The sequence below is a fragment of the Verticillium nonalfalfae genome, assembly GCF_003724135.2.
Source record: "Verticillium nonalfalfae strain VnAa140/NRRL 66861 chromosome Unknown scaffold_122, whole genome shotgun sequence".
In the NCBI taxonomy this organism is placed as follows: domain Eukaryota; kingdom Fungi; phylum Ascomycota; class Sordariomycetes; order Glomerellales; family Plectosphaerellaceae; genus Verticillium; species Verticillium nonalfalfae.
This window is the reverse complement of record NW_021167347.1, coordinates 80,480-92,331: the sequence shown is the minus strand read 5'-3', so window position 1 is coordinate 92,331 and position 11,852 is coordinate 80,480. Positions and strand designations below refer to the sequence as shown.

General features: G+C 58.3%; 4 protein-coding genes and 2 non-coding genes across 6 annotated transcripts; 1 reads left to right on the top strand and 5 right to left on the bottom strand.

Moving 5' to 3' along the window:
* Positions 1-307: 307 nt before the first annotated feature.
* D7B24_001230 (uncharacterized protein) lies at positions 308-649 on the bottom strand (the record flags this gene model as incomplete). Its single annotated transcript, XM_028635469.1, has 2 exons — positions 308-438; positions 550-649. 2 exons carry the CDS (start codon positions 647-649, stop codon positions 308-310), a joined length of 231 nt encoding a protein of 76 aa, XP_028492084.1.
* Positions 650-1,712: 1,063 nt separating this feature from the next.
* D7B24_001229 (uncharacterized protein) lies at positions 1,713-2,408 on the bottom strand (the record flags this gene model as incomplete). Its single annotated transcript, XM_028635468.1, has 3 exons — positions 1,713-1,810; positions 1,880-2,154; positions 2,221-2,408. The coding sequence occupies 3 exons, from the start codon at positions 2,406-2,408 to the stop codon at positions 1,713-1,715; spliced, it is 561 nt and encodes a 186-aa protein (XP_028492083.1).
* A 1,589-nt stretch (positions 2,409-3,997) lies between these two features.
* On the bottom strand, positions 3,998-5,080 carry ARG2_1 (Amino-acid acetyltransferase, mitochondrial; the record flags this gene model as incomplete). Its single annotated transcript, XM_028635467.1, has 2 exons — positions 3,998-4,891; positions 4,991-5,080. 2 exons carry the CDS (start codon positions 5,078-5,080, stop codon positions 3,998-4,000), a joined length of 984 nt encoding a protein of 327 aa, XP_028492082.1.
* Positions 5,081-6,378: 1,298 nt separating this feature from the next.
* Positions 6,379-8,358, bottom strand: D7B24_001227 (uncharacterized protein; the record flags this gene model as incomplete). Its single annotated transcript, XM_028635466.1, has 2 exons — positions 6,379-7,499; positions 7,572-8,358. 2 exons carry the CDS (start codon positions 8,356-8,358, stop codon positions 6,379-6,381), a joined length of 1,908 nt encoding a protein of 635 aa, XP_028492081.1.
* A 1,631-nt stretch (positions 8,359-9,989) lies between these two features.
* D7B24_001226 lies at positions 9,990-10,060 on the top strand. Its single transcript has one exon. It is a non-coding gene; the product is annotated as a tRNA-Gly (tRNA).
* A 1,699-nt stretch (positions 10,061-11,759) lies between these two features.
* On the bottom strand, positions 11,760-11,830 carry D7B24_001225. Its single transcript has one exon. It is a non-coding gene; the product is annotated as a tRNA-Gly (tRNA).
* Positions 11,831-11,852: the final 22 nt, after the last annotated feature.

Genomic DNA, 11,852 nt, shown 5'->3' with positions numbered 1-11,852 from the left:
AGCCGATCTGCCACGACACGGCGTCGTCCAATTTGCGTGGCTTCGGGTCGGGCCCCTGATATGCCCCGAGCGCAGGGGTCGAGTCCCTCACCCAAAGACACAACGGTATTGGCGGCGTCAAAAGGCCCACGAGAACAAGCTACGACTGAGTAGCATGGCATGAGAATGTCAGATCATGCATCATGACACCCCTCCGGCAGTGCAGCAGTCAAATGGTTGCAGTGTTCCATCCAAAAATTCATCTCGCCTCATGATTACAATAGTCTACACGCTAGCCAAACCGCCCCCATGGACAACGCGGTACAATCTAGTTGGACACGTTGTGCGGCACGTTCTTGCCCGTCTGCTTCTCGAACATGCCGCGCCCGGCATCGGTGACCTTCTCCTGCGTGTTGCGGTCCATGCTGTGGCCCGACTTCTTGACGCCGGCGTCAAAGGCTGTAGGCAGGTCAGCACGCAAGATCACATTCCAACATTCCAAGCCAGCTCGAGACGTCGATCGAGTTGGTTCAACGAGCTGACGCGAGGGGGGGGGGGTGTCGTGCTTACCCTTGTCGACGTAGTCCTGCTTGCCAGCGCCGCCCTGGGTGTTGACCTCCTTGTGGCCGGAACCGCCGAGGCTGGAGGCCGCTTGCTTGATCTTGTCCATCTTGGCGGTGTTTGTCTGTTGCGCTGCTGTTGACGGGTTGTCTTGCGAGAGGATGCCGACTTTGAATCCGGGTCTGTCAAAAGGACTGATGTGGTATGTGGTGTGACCTGCACATGGAGACAGCCAACGTCAGCCTTATATAACAGCAACACGCCTCCCATGACGCAACCTCAGATCAACACGGCACCAGAGGGCCTCTCTACGTCACGGCAATCACCCTCTGTTTAGCCCCGCATTGCCCAAGAACCCGGCCGCGGGACAGGACAGGACAGCATGATGGCGGGTGGGGGCGACGCCGACGCGCGGCTCGGCGGGATGGGCGTCCCTCGAAGAGACACCACGAAAAAACAATTAAAGCCGTCTGACGTGGAGATGTTCCAGACGCAGCGGGCGGAAAACAGGTTTGGAGACGTGCGACCGTGACACCGCAGGGCCCCCTCTCCTCCCCGGGTTGGACGGCACTCCTTGGCGCGGCAGCGGCCGGCAGCGGCTTGGCGGGGCTGGACGAGCTTCGGACGGCACGAGTGAGTGGGCGACGATGCATGGACGCGGCTCGTGACGCGGGGTACCGTTCAGTGACGTTGCTTGGTCAGGGACGAGCTCGACCGGAATGTGGCCCATGACGCAGGGTGGAGAGGGTGAATCAGGTTCAAGGTGGGGGGTTAGGAATGAATGGAGGGGTCGGTGGAGCTGGTGACTTTTGACTTTCACCATCATCTGGAGACGTTGACGATGTCTGGAGACGTTGACGATGTCTGGAGACGTTGACGATGTATTCACAGTCCTCCAAGTACCCATGCCAAGTAGACGGATCCCTCGCCCACAGGCGGGCTGCCCAAACACCACCGAAGAAGACTCATGCCCCCCCCCAAAACGCCATCCATCCTGGTCCCTGGGCTTTGGCCCCCATTGTCTCTCGCTCTCGCCTGCACGCTCCTACATGTCCAAGAAATAACAACAAGAAGAAAAGAAAAATAGGCAGGAAAAGACGTGGATCCATCACTATGCGCACAGCGGCAGAAGATGCCCATCCGGCCGCCATCGTGTCGTTCAGTCGAGGGTGTCACGACTCGACAAAGACCTGGTAGGCCATGACCATGATCCAGACGAGAAAGATGACGCCCACCAGGCTGAAGGCGAACACGGCCTGCCATGTTTGGCCTGACACAAACACACATACATCAGTATTCCGTCGCGTGTCTCGCCCACCAGGCCACCGGGGGCACTCACAGATATTCCTCTGCTGCAGCCACGCGAGCGTCTCCAACGTCTGGCCTGTCGGGTTCTGGCTAAAGACGGCAATGTTGCAGTTGCCCTGCACCGAGCCCGATGGACCGAACAGCTCAATGGCCACCACCACGAGTCCGACCATCCAGAGGATGAACAGCATAAAGGCGCCGATCATGACAATGGCCGGCAGCAAGCGCTGGTTGAAGACGAGCCAGAGTATGAGGAGGACGTAGACGACGAGCAGAGCCGCGACGGTGATAAAGTAGGGAAAGTACCTGGCACGTCATGTGAGCCGACCCGTCTTGCGCCCCGATGGCGTCGAACATGGGAACGGAACGTACCAGGGGATGGGAAGCAGCAGCTGCTGCTGGATCTGGATAAACGTCGCGAAAGCGCCCATGATGAAGCCGGCGGCAATCAGCATGATGAGGATCCAGAGGTTGAGCTGGATGCCGGGCCATTGGTATCGGTGTGTCTTGACCAGCCGTCGCTCGTAGACGGCCGAGCCGTCGGTTGTTGTGGACGCCATGGCAGCGGTCTGCGGCCTCGTGTAGCGCGTCGGCGGCGTTGTGGGGGAGAGGGAAGACTCGTCGGGGATGGGCAGAACACGCCGTTTTATCTCATCCGTCAGGCGGTGGGGAGGCTGTCGTGGTCGCAACCCAACGCAGAGCTGTGCCAATCGGCAACGCGCAGGACCAATCCACCCCGATGCGTTGCACTGGCTGGACTCTGCCCGTCGCCGTTTGTCTCAAGGGGACGGCCACGTCAATGGTAGGTGGACGAGGGCGTCGACGCAACGCGGGTGTGCCCAATCGTGATCGGGTTCGATGGGAAGGCGGGGGGTCCACAACAGGCGTCAAGAGGGGCCGCGTTCTGTCGAGTGTATCGAGCGGTCGGTCTATCGTGCGCCGGGGCGTTCACGTCGATGGCAGCGTCGTGATGCTGAGTCTAGAAGAATCGTCGACGATGGGGGGGGGATGCGACAAGCTGGTGTTGCGACCGATCGACGCGCGCAGTGGGGGGAGGCGGGTAATAAGAAGGGGGGGGATGTAAGCTTTCCGATGGTGTGTTGTCATGCCAAGATCGGGGCGATGCTGCCAGTCTGTTGTTGGTGTACCAAGTTGTTGGTGTACCAAGTTGTTGGTGTACCAAGTTCGGTTGGGTATGCTGTAGGAGGGTGACTACCTCAGCCAAGCATCACGACAAGTCGAACGTTGACATTGGATGGTGTTTTGGACTCAATGCTGTTCTGGAATGCTCCGAGTGGCATGTAGGATGGAAAAAATGCCATGTGCCCTTTTCTTCTTTCCATTCGAGCCGTGATGCTGGGACAACGCTACAGACGACGCTACAGAGTGACCCTGCGCCTCCAGAACAGTGAAAAAAGGGTGGCTGGGGCGGAAGGGGGAAAGCGGGAGGAAGGGTTGGTGGGGTGGCTGGGGCTCTGGGCTGCGTCGTGGTTGCTGTGCTCGAGGGCGCTTGTCCCTGGCGGCTTGCAGTGGAAGAAGGGGAGGCCAGGGCGTACCGTAGGTAGTAGCTAAGCTTGCTAAGGTAGGTACCGACCAGGGAAGGCACAGCGGTCGTCAGGGCCCTGGTCGCCATGCCAGCCCCCGCCACCTGCATCACTAGGCTCGTCACATGCCATTCTCTGCGCGTGTGCGTGCTGCATAGCGAGACGGGGACAACGTGGGACAAGAAGGAGAAGAGGAATAACAAGAAGAAGAAAAAGAAGGAAAGAAAAAAAAAAAAAAAGGGCAGAAAAATCTTTGAAAAATCATTGCTCTCATCATCGTGCGTCCGCACTCTACGCTCTCATGATAGAAACAGAAACGACACCAGAAATGGTCGTCATGAAAACCCGCCTGCGCCTTCATCCATGCCATGACTGAGGATCCCCCAAGCAGACAGCGCCCATGCAGTATCCGCCAGAAGGCAGAATCCGGTCACCCAGCCACTATAGATATACAACCCCCCCCAAAACACCAGTGTCCGTCCCTCGTCACCTATTTCGCAGCACGTTTGCTGTCCTCACAACCGCAGGCCCCTTCCCACCACCGTGCTCATTGCTCCGGGCCCCGTGCCCGTCCCGTGCCCTGTGCTCCGTCCCGTGCCGCACGCTCACAGCAGCGACTCGCCCAGGGCGCAACGCACGAGGGAGCAGCCGGCCCGGATGGTCTCGGCGGCGCCCATCTCCGTGTCGGCGAGCGCCGGGTTGACCTCGACGAGGTCGACGGCGATGAGGCTGCCCGTCTCGTGCACGCACTCGCAGATGTAGTCGCCCTCGCGCAGCGTCAGGCCGCCGCGCACGGGCGTGCCGGTGCTGGGCGCCCACTGGGGGTCGAGCGCGTCGACGTCGAACGACAGGTGGATGGGCGTGTCGGTGCCAATGTGCGCAAGCGCCATGTCCATGACCCTGCCGATGCCGTGGCGGTCGACGTCGTGCATGCTGAACGCCTTGACGCCGTGCTCGCGCAGGATCCTCTTCTCGCCGGCGTCGACGTCGCGCAGCCCAATGTACACGAGCTTCTGGAGGCTCAGCATGTTCTCGTCCTGGAGCCAGCCGAAGCAGTCGCGCTTCGCCTCCTTGGCGAGGCCCGTGACAAACGCCACCGGCATGCCGTGGATGTTGCCGCTGTCCGACGTCTCGGGCGTGTTGATGTCGGCGTGGGCGTCGACCCAGATGACGGCGATTTCGCGGCCGAGACGCTCGCGCGTGGCGCGCGCCGAGCCGCCAATGGTGCCGACGGCGATGCTGTGGTCGCCGCCGAGCGTGAGCACCATGCGGCCCTGCCGCGCGTGCTCGTAGACCTGCGTGGCAATGCGCTCCGTCACGGCCGAGACGGCACGCGGGTTCTTCATGTTGCGGACGGGCGCATCGTCGGCGGGGATGATGTCCTCGTACGAGTGGACCTTGTCGTCGCCGTGGAGGGTGTAGCCGAGCTCGGCGCGCAGCGAGGTCAGGAGACCGGCGTCGATGAGAGCCTGGGGGCCGTGGTCGACACCTGCCTTGCGCTGAGAAGGGCACAGTGGTTAGGCGCGTGTTGGGCAGAGCCGGGGGAGGGGTGGAAACTCAGAGCGAACCGAGCCCAAGGAGAAGGTGGCTGAACGTACCTGACCACCAGAGAAGCCAGCAACGACAACGCCAATGTCCTCAGGCTTGTCGAGGAACTTGGACTTGACCATGGAGGTGCACAGCGACATGGCGGCGAAAGAAGTGGTATGTGTGTATGTGTGTGTGTTGGGGTGGTGAGGGTCAGCCAGAGAGGACGACGAGCTGGCTGGTCTTGCGTCTTGCGTCTAGAGGGGGTCTTTTGCGTCAAACGCAAAGAAGCACCGAGGGAAGCTAGGAAGGCGCTACGAAAAATGGAAGCAAGAGAGAGAGAGAGAGAGAGAGAGAGAGAGTGAGAGAGAGGAAAACGAAAGCTGCCACGTCCGAGCAGCGAAAAGCAGCTCCTTATCTACTCTCCCCAGCATGCTCGGCTCGGAGCAAGCGACAACATTCCTCGCGACGTCCGCACCCGGACCACCCTCCCGAAGCCCTCGCCCTCTGCCTCTGCGCGTGTCTCGAGAAAGCACGGAGGGGAAGAGTGGGGCCAGCCCGGCAGCACCTGCACTTAGCGGAGACGGAGTCGGGGCACCTGCACTTAGGGGACTGGCAGCGTTCGAGGCCCCGCCCCGGGCGCAGTGGTGTCTTCCCCTAAGTGCAGGTCCAGGCTAGAGCGCGGCCCAGGGCGATTCATTTTTGCGCGCGCGGGTCCTCCGGGCCAGCGAGGGCAGCGAGTGCGGCGAGAAGGGGGGGGGGGGCTACGTAATCTTGTGCCCTCTTGTCGCTCGAAACGCGCAATTAAGTAATGGTTTGCTATCGCCTGTCGACGCCTTGGTGGTATCTAGCTTCATACCGCTGGTATCGCGTATCGCGCCGGCCAAGGGCGCGCGAGGCGGTCAAGTGACGCTCGTCATATGACCATCCATTCTTTCGTCGCCATAGAGAGGGGGGGCTGATCACTCTCTTCGTCTCACCTTGGGTAATTCACGCGCCACATGCTTTTGACCGCACGCACACGTACATTCATCTCGAAGAAGCAGTCCTGCATGAAAAATCGAGGGAGAAAAAAAAAAAAGATAAACAATGGATATAATGCGCGAATGCAATCGGGCCATGTCTAAGGTACCAATCCGGTCCGGGCCCAGCCTCGTTTCAATAAAAAGACAAGGAAAGGAAAAAGGCTCCTGAGGACGCAACGCCAGTGCCGTGTCAAATGCGAACCTGGCGTGCTATCACGGGCGCAGCCATGTGCATCCGTTCGAAAAACCAGGCTGTCCTGTCGAGCCCGAAAAGGGAAAATACTCGTCGAAGAGAAACAAAAATTTCAATCCCTGTGCCCCCTTCCCCAACGCCTTGCCATATCGGTCGTGCTCGGTTGCTCTATATCTCGTACACTCTTTCGTCTCCATCCCCAGCTGTCCTTCGCTCTTGTTTTTCCTCTTGTCACTCAGGCTCAGGGCCTCCCGGCGCCATGCGGCGCCTGGCTGCCCTGGAGGAGGTCGTCGACCCAGCCCATCGTCAGCCGTCGATCGTCGGTGAGGCGCGCATACTCCAGCAGCAGCCGCAGCGTGTACACCTGCATGTCCTCCCGGCGCAGCGCTTTTTCGGCCCAGATCTTGCCCTCTGTCGCGATGCGTTCGGCCTCGGCGTCGTGGCCCGGCACGTCGTTGCCGTAGCCGAGAAAGTACTCCATGATGCCGTAGTAGTCGCCGAACCGGCTGTCCATGGGCACAAAGTGCTTCCACGCGACGAGCCGGTCGTCGTGCCACTCGCGCCACACCGTCGCCTTGATCGGCAGGCTCGTGCTGCGCAGGAAGCCCAGGTAGCGGCCCGAGTAGCTGTTGCCGTCGACGTCGGGCAGGTATTTCAGCATGAACTGCTGGCCCATCGAGAGGCCCATGCCAATGGCGTAGTGCAGCCCCGTGTAGCGGCACGCGCCGTCGTCCTCGCGCGGCTCGCACATGAGGTCCGTGAACGCGACGTTGGTCCACGTCGACACCCACTCGCCGAGCCGCCCGGCGGCCTGCGCCGCAATGTTGTAGGCCTTTTCCGGCAGCGCAAAGTTGAGCGCCGGCCAGCCGCCGAGCTCGACCTCGCCGACCTTGGTCGCGTTGTTCATGCTGACGAACCGGTGCCGCTGGAAGCCCTTCCAGTTGGTCTCGCGGTTGCGCCCGCCCGTGGCCACGCCGCGCCACACCACGGCGCTCGTCTTCTGCGACCAGGGCCCGCCGTGGTCGTCGCCGCCCGTGAACCGCTCGTCCTCCTGCCAGTGCATGGCGGCGGGCAGGATGATCTCGTTGTTGACCGCCAGCTTGGAGCCGCCGAAGAGGGGGAAGATTTCTCTCGTCGTCGACGTGCTGAGGGGCTCGATGAAGATGCCGTTGAGGCCCTGCAGGTCGGGCTGGTGGCAAATGTCCTTGGCGAGCGTAGCGTTTGCCACGTACCCTTCGAGGAGATGGGGCTCGGCGTTGGCCATGGAGATTTCGGGGGCGTCTTCGAAGGATCGCTGCAGCGGCGCGGTCCGTGCCGGGCTCGTGGGCGGGCATCCTCGGCGGGCGAGGCGCCAGTAAAACTCTGTGAGGAGAGAAAAAAAAAGCATGTTAGCACATCTGCGCTGCACGTCCAGCTGCATCGAGGTCGACCTACTCTCGGATTCCCAGATCTTCCACGTCGTCCAGGTCCAAGGCTCGACCCAACTCTTAGTGGGCAAGGTCTGGAACTGGCTGACGACGTCCTGGGGATCAGCCATGAATTTCGTCTCGGCGGCCTTCTCCATGTACTGCGCCATGTCCTCCCACGGCACGACCATGCGCGGCTCGTCCATGGGGTTCAGCGCAATGTCCATGTCGGGCAGCATGTCGTCGATGGTCCGGAAGAGGTCGAGCCAGATCTGGGTCCAGAACCAGTCGCTCGTCGTGTTGGCAAAGCCGTCGCGCACCGTGATGAACATTTCGTAGGTGGCGGCTTCCTTGCGGATGCGGTACGGCTGGATGCCCCAGAACGGCTCGAGATCGTGGTGGATCTGGTCGAAAAAGTCTTCCACGACAATGGACCTCTTCTTCTTGGCGAAATTGAACCACGTCTCGAACCCTGGTGGTGGGTGGCGGCCGCGACGCTCGCGGTACGCTTTCGCGGCGTCTTCGACCGTCCTGGCTTCTCGGGCCATCATGTCGTCAAACGTCGCCTCGGCCTTCTTGATGAGGTCGTCGATGGGATGGCCGCTCTGCCGCGGCAACGGCGGCGCGGCCTTTTTGGGGGACGCATCGTCCTTGACGCCATGATGTGTTTTCGGAAGCTTATAGCTGAAGGAGGGTATTTGGTGTCCGCCTGGGTCGAGGTAGTAGAATAGGGATATTAGGAAGACGGCGGCAATGGCGTAGCGAAGGGCGCTCGTGGGTCGACGTGGCGCGAAGGTGGACGCCAGTTTGACCATGGTGGCAAGACGGCTGCGATGCCGTGTTGCGTGTTCACGTCCAGGCCAGGTCCAGATCAACTGGAAGGGATGCGTGGGAGAGACTGCTCAAGACATCTGGCGGCCGACTGTGCGAGGCCGGAGGAACGTAGGTTCGAGGTGATGGTGGAGGAGAATGCTGATGTGTCGTGGAGCGATCGAGGAGGAGAGGGGGAGACACTCGCAGCGCAAGCAAGAAGGGCTGGTCGCAATGTGTTCGTTCGGTCGGTCCCTGCTGGTGATGCGTCGATTAAATCGGGGGCCAGGTTTCTTCAGGTGTGTGGCAGGATGCGGCGGCGGCTAAATGATCGACCACGTGGTGGCAGTGTTTGCCCAAGTGCCAGGTCAACAACGATCAGGGGGGCGAGGGGTCGTGGCACTTGTGGTGGCCGAATTGAGAAGGGAAAAAAGTGTTTGCTGCAATATCAATCAATATTGGCCGTCTCTCATGTCGGGCCAAGTTCGAATCGGTACTCGGGGGTCGATCGAAGCCGCGAAAGTCGTGGGTGGGGGGGGGAGGTTGTTGTCAGGGGTAGGCTGGCACGCCAGATGAAGCTTTAGCTTCTAGTTGGCCTGGGGCTGGTCTAGATCGGGGGGGGGGGAGGGGAGAGGGGGGTGCGTCAAGTAGCGGCCCAGTGGGGAGACAGACCCAAGAGCTGGCTCTAGGGGACGGGCTAGCTAAATTGATTGTACCGACCTAGAGACAAAGAGCAGCACCTACTCGACGGGCTTTGGCTGAAGAATGCAGGCCGACGTGATCAGGACCGTCCAGCTCAGTCAGTTCAATACAGAGGATGATAGAGTTGGGTGATGCAGATATGAAATGGTGCAGTGCGAAGACAGAAAGAGAAGAAAAAAGAAAGAAAAAAAAAGGAGGCAGGTGGTGTCGCAATCTGTTGGGAATTGGATTGGTGGTGGCCTTATCTCGCGACGATCTTGGATGGCGTACATGATTTTGGTCCCTTCCGTCTTGTATGACCCTTGGGTCTTGTGTGGCCCTTGGCAAGCCTGGTTGAGTGATTGTCCAAGTGGCAGTGCTTCGACTTGGTCCATCTGGGCTCGATTCCAAGGGTAGGTGGCGTCAAACGGCCCGCCCGGGAGATTTAACGTGACGCATCGTCACCCTGGTTCTCCTGGTTCTTCTCACGGACTGGACAATGAAACATCCACCTGCGCTGCGACTGGCCGCGGTTTCTTCATTAGACCAGACGCCTAGCCTCTGCCCAAGTACCGATTCAGGGGTCTGCCTCTCGGCGATCGAAAGACGAGACGAGACAGCATCATCGCCGCTTTTGACCTTCTTCATCCATTGGCAGGCAGTGAAGAGACATGGCTGTCCTGCCATCATGGACAAGCCTCGCATATCACAATCACCTAGCACAGGTCCCACCAAATGTCACCGGAAAGCTGCAGTCTAGTGTTACAGAGGCACACAGGCTAGACAACCGTGGTGGGAACCTCACTTAACACGCGACCCTCGCACGCCAGGCCACTGCTCCACCGTTTCATCTCCGCGTCCCACTTCTATCGAGTAGTCTCGACCGTCGACAGCGTCAAGACGGTTGCTTTCCTCCTCCATGATCGCACCCGCCGAGCACGTCGATCAATAACAAGCGTGAATGGTTTAGTGGTAAAATTCTCCGTTGCCATCGGGGAGCCCTGGGTTCGATTCCCAGTTCACGCACTGCAGAACGCGGTCGGCGTCGCATAAAGCTTTTGATGTTCGTGTCCTCTACTTTTATACTTCTCTTTTGTGGGAATCTGGCCCATCTCGACAGCGTGGTACTATTGAGCGATCTTGTAGGGCTCATTATGTCAGCAGTCTAGCGTGGTATCATTGCCGCGTTTCCTCCGTGGCTACCTCATCTTCCATGATGATAAAGGGGACTACTGAAATACGGCTTCCAATGTTCATTGAATACTTTCACGCAATTTGGATCCTGCTGCCTTGTGTGATTGCATCCTGCCACCGCCATCACTCTCCTCTTAACAGGGACTGCCGTCATCCCAAGTCGCAAGCTTATATCTCCGCATGTCCCTTTAGATTTCCATCTTGAACCTGCCGCCACCCTCTTCCACATTCTCGGCCACCATCCACTCCGCCTGACTATCGTGCGTCAGTCAAGTTTGTTCGAGGCGACCCCGGTCTTACTCACGTTTGTCTTGGAGCATTTTCAACAGATAATAAAAAAGCAAGTGCTGTCTCATGTCTTCGGCAGCTCAAGAGTCATGTGAAGTCGACCAGGCGTGGAAGTCACTGCTATTTACTTTCTTCGACAGAGCGCAGTATTGCTTTATGATGTTTGGAATGAAGACATTTTCTATACGTCTGTGCTTTGCAGACATACTCTGATCCCACACCTTGTAGCAGACGCTCTGACGGCGCCAACTTCAGACATCGCTGGCAACGTAGCCAGCGCTGAACCCAACTTCTGTGCCACCGACCCGTCCTACCTTTTCGACAGGTATACCGAAACCTACAAATAAAGAGGGTCAATTTTTGGTGTGTTGGGTGGAGGGGGGATTTCGAATCTAGAGTTGTTCAGGTCTGCAATGAGCTGACCCTCCCTAATCTCTGTGATAGAAGTATGTATACTGTCATGGAGCAGCGTGTGCTACAAGTCCGCGAGAGCTCCGCTAGGCAGACCAAATTTATTGCCGAAACTACTACTACCATGAAAGTAAGAGTGTACGACGAGGTGGAAAATAAATCGACTTGTTTATGCAGATTTCACTGCGTTGACGACTTCACATGCGTCCAAGGGCCTCGTTCAAGGCCACAACCGTATGAAGGATGAATCCTTGAGGTTTGGGCATGCAAAGCTTGACTGTGTGGTCAGGATTTGACATGGTAGCTCGGAGGACGGAGAAGACGTGCAGGAATTTTGTAGAAAGAACGTGGCGCGCGAAAGACCGACACTATTTCGAAAACGAGGTCCTGATAAGGGAAGCATTGCATTTCTTCTAGTACAAGCACTTAAATGTGATGCTGAATTATACAGAATGGAGGTTCCGGTACAGAGTGTCCATGAATCATACATGAATTCCGGCGTCAAGCTGAGCGTGGTTATCTATGTGTCAGCGAAGTTTCAACATAATACAAAGACAAATTCTCCCAGCACAGAAAAATCTGTTCACTTTAAAATTGCTGCCTTCATTGATGGGTGCAGTGAATAAGTTCAACTTTGGCTGCTGTTGCAAGAAGTGACGGGCATGGCCTGGGTCGGACATTGAAGCTGGTGGTGACAGTATCCCGCTCAGCAAACAACCAAGGCTGTAAGCCGTGTTCCAATCATCCGCGAAGTTACCCCATGAGATGAACGAGAGGATTTCACATTAAAAAAGTGTCAAATGAGATGCACCACGAGCAAAAGTTAACGCATTGCGTGAACTGGGAATCGAACCCAGGGCTCCCCGATGGCAACGGAGAATTTTACCACTAAACCATTCACGCTTGTTGATACCCATGTCCAATG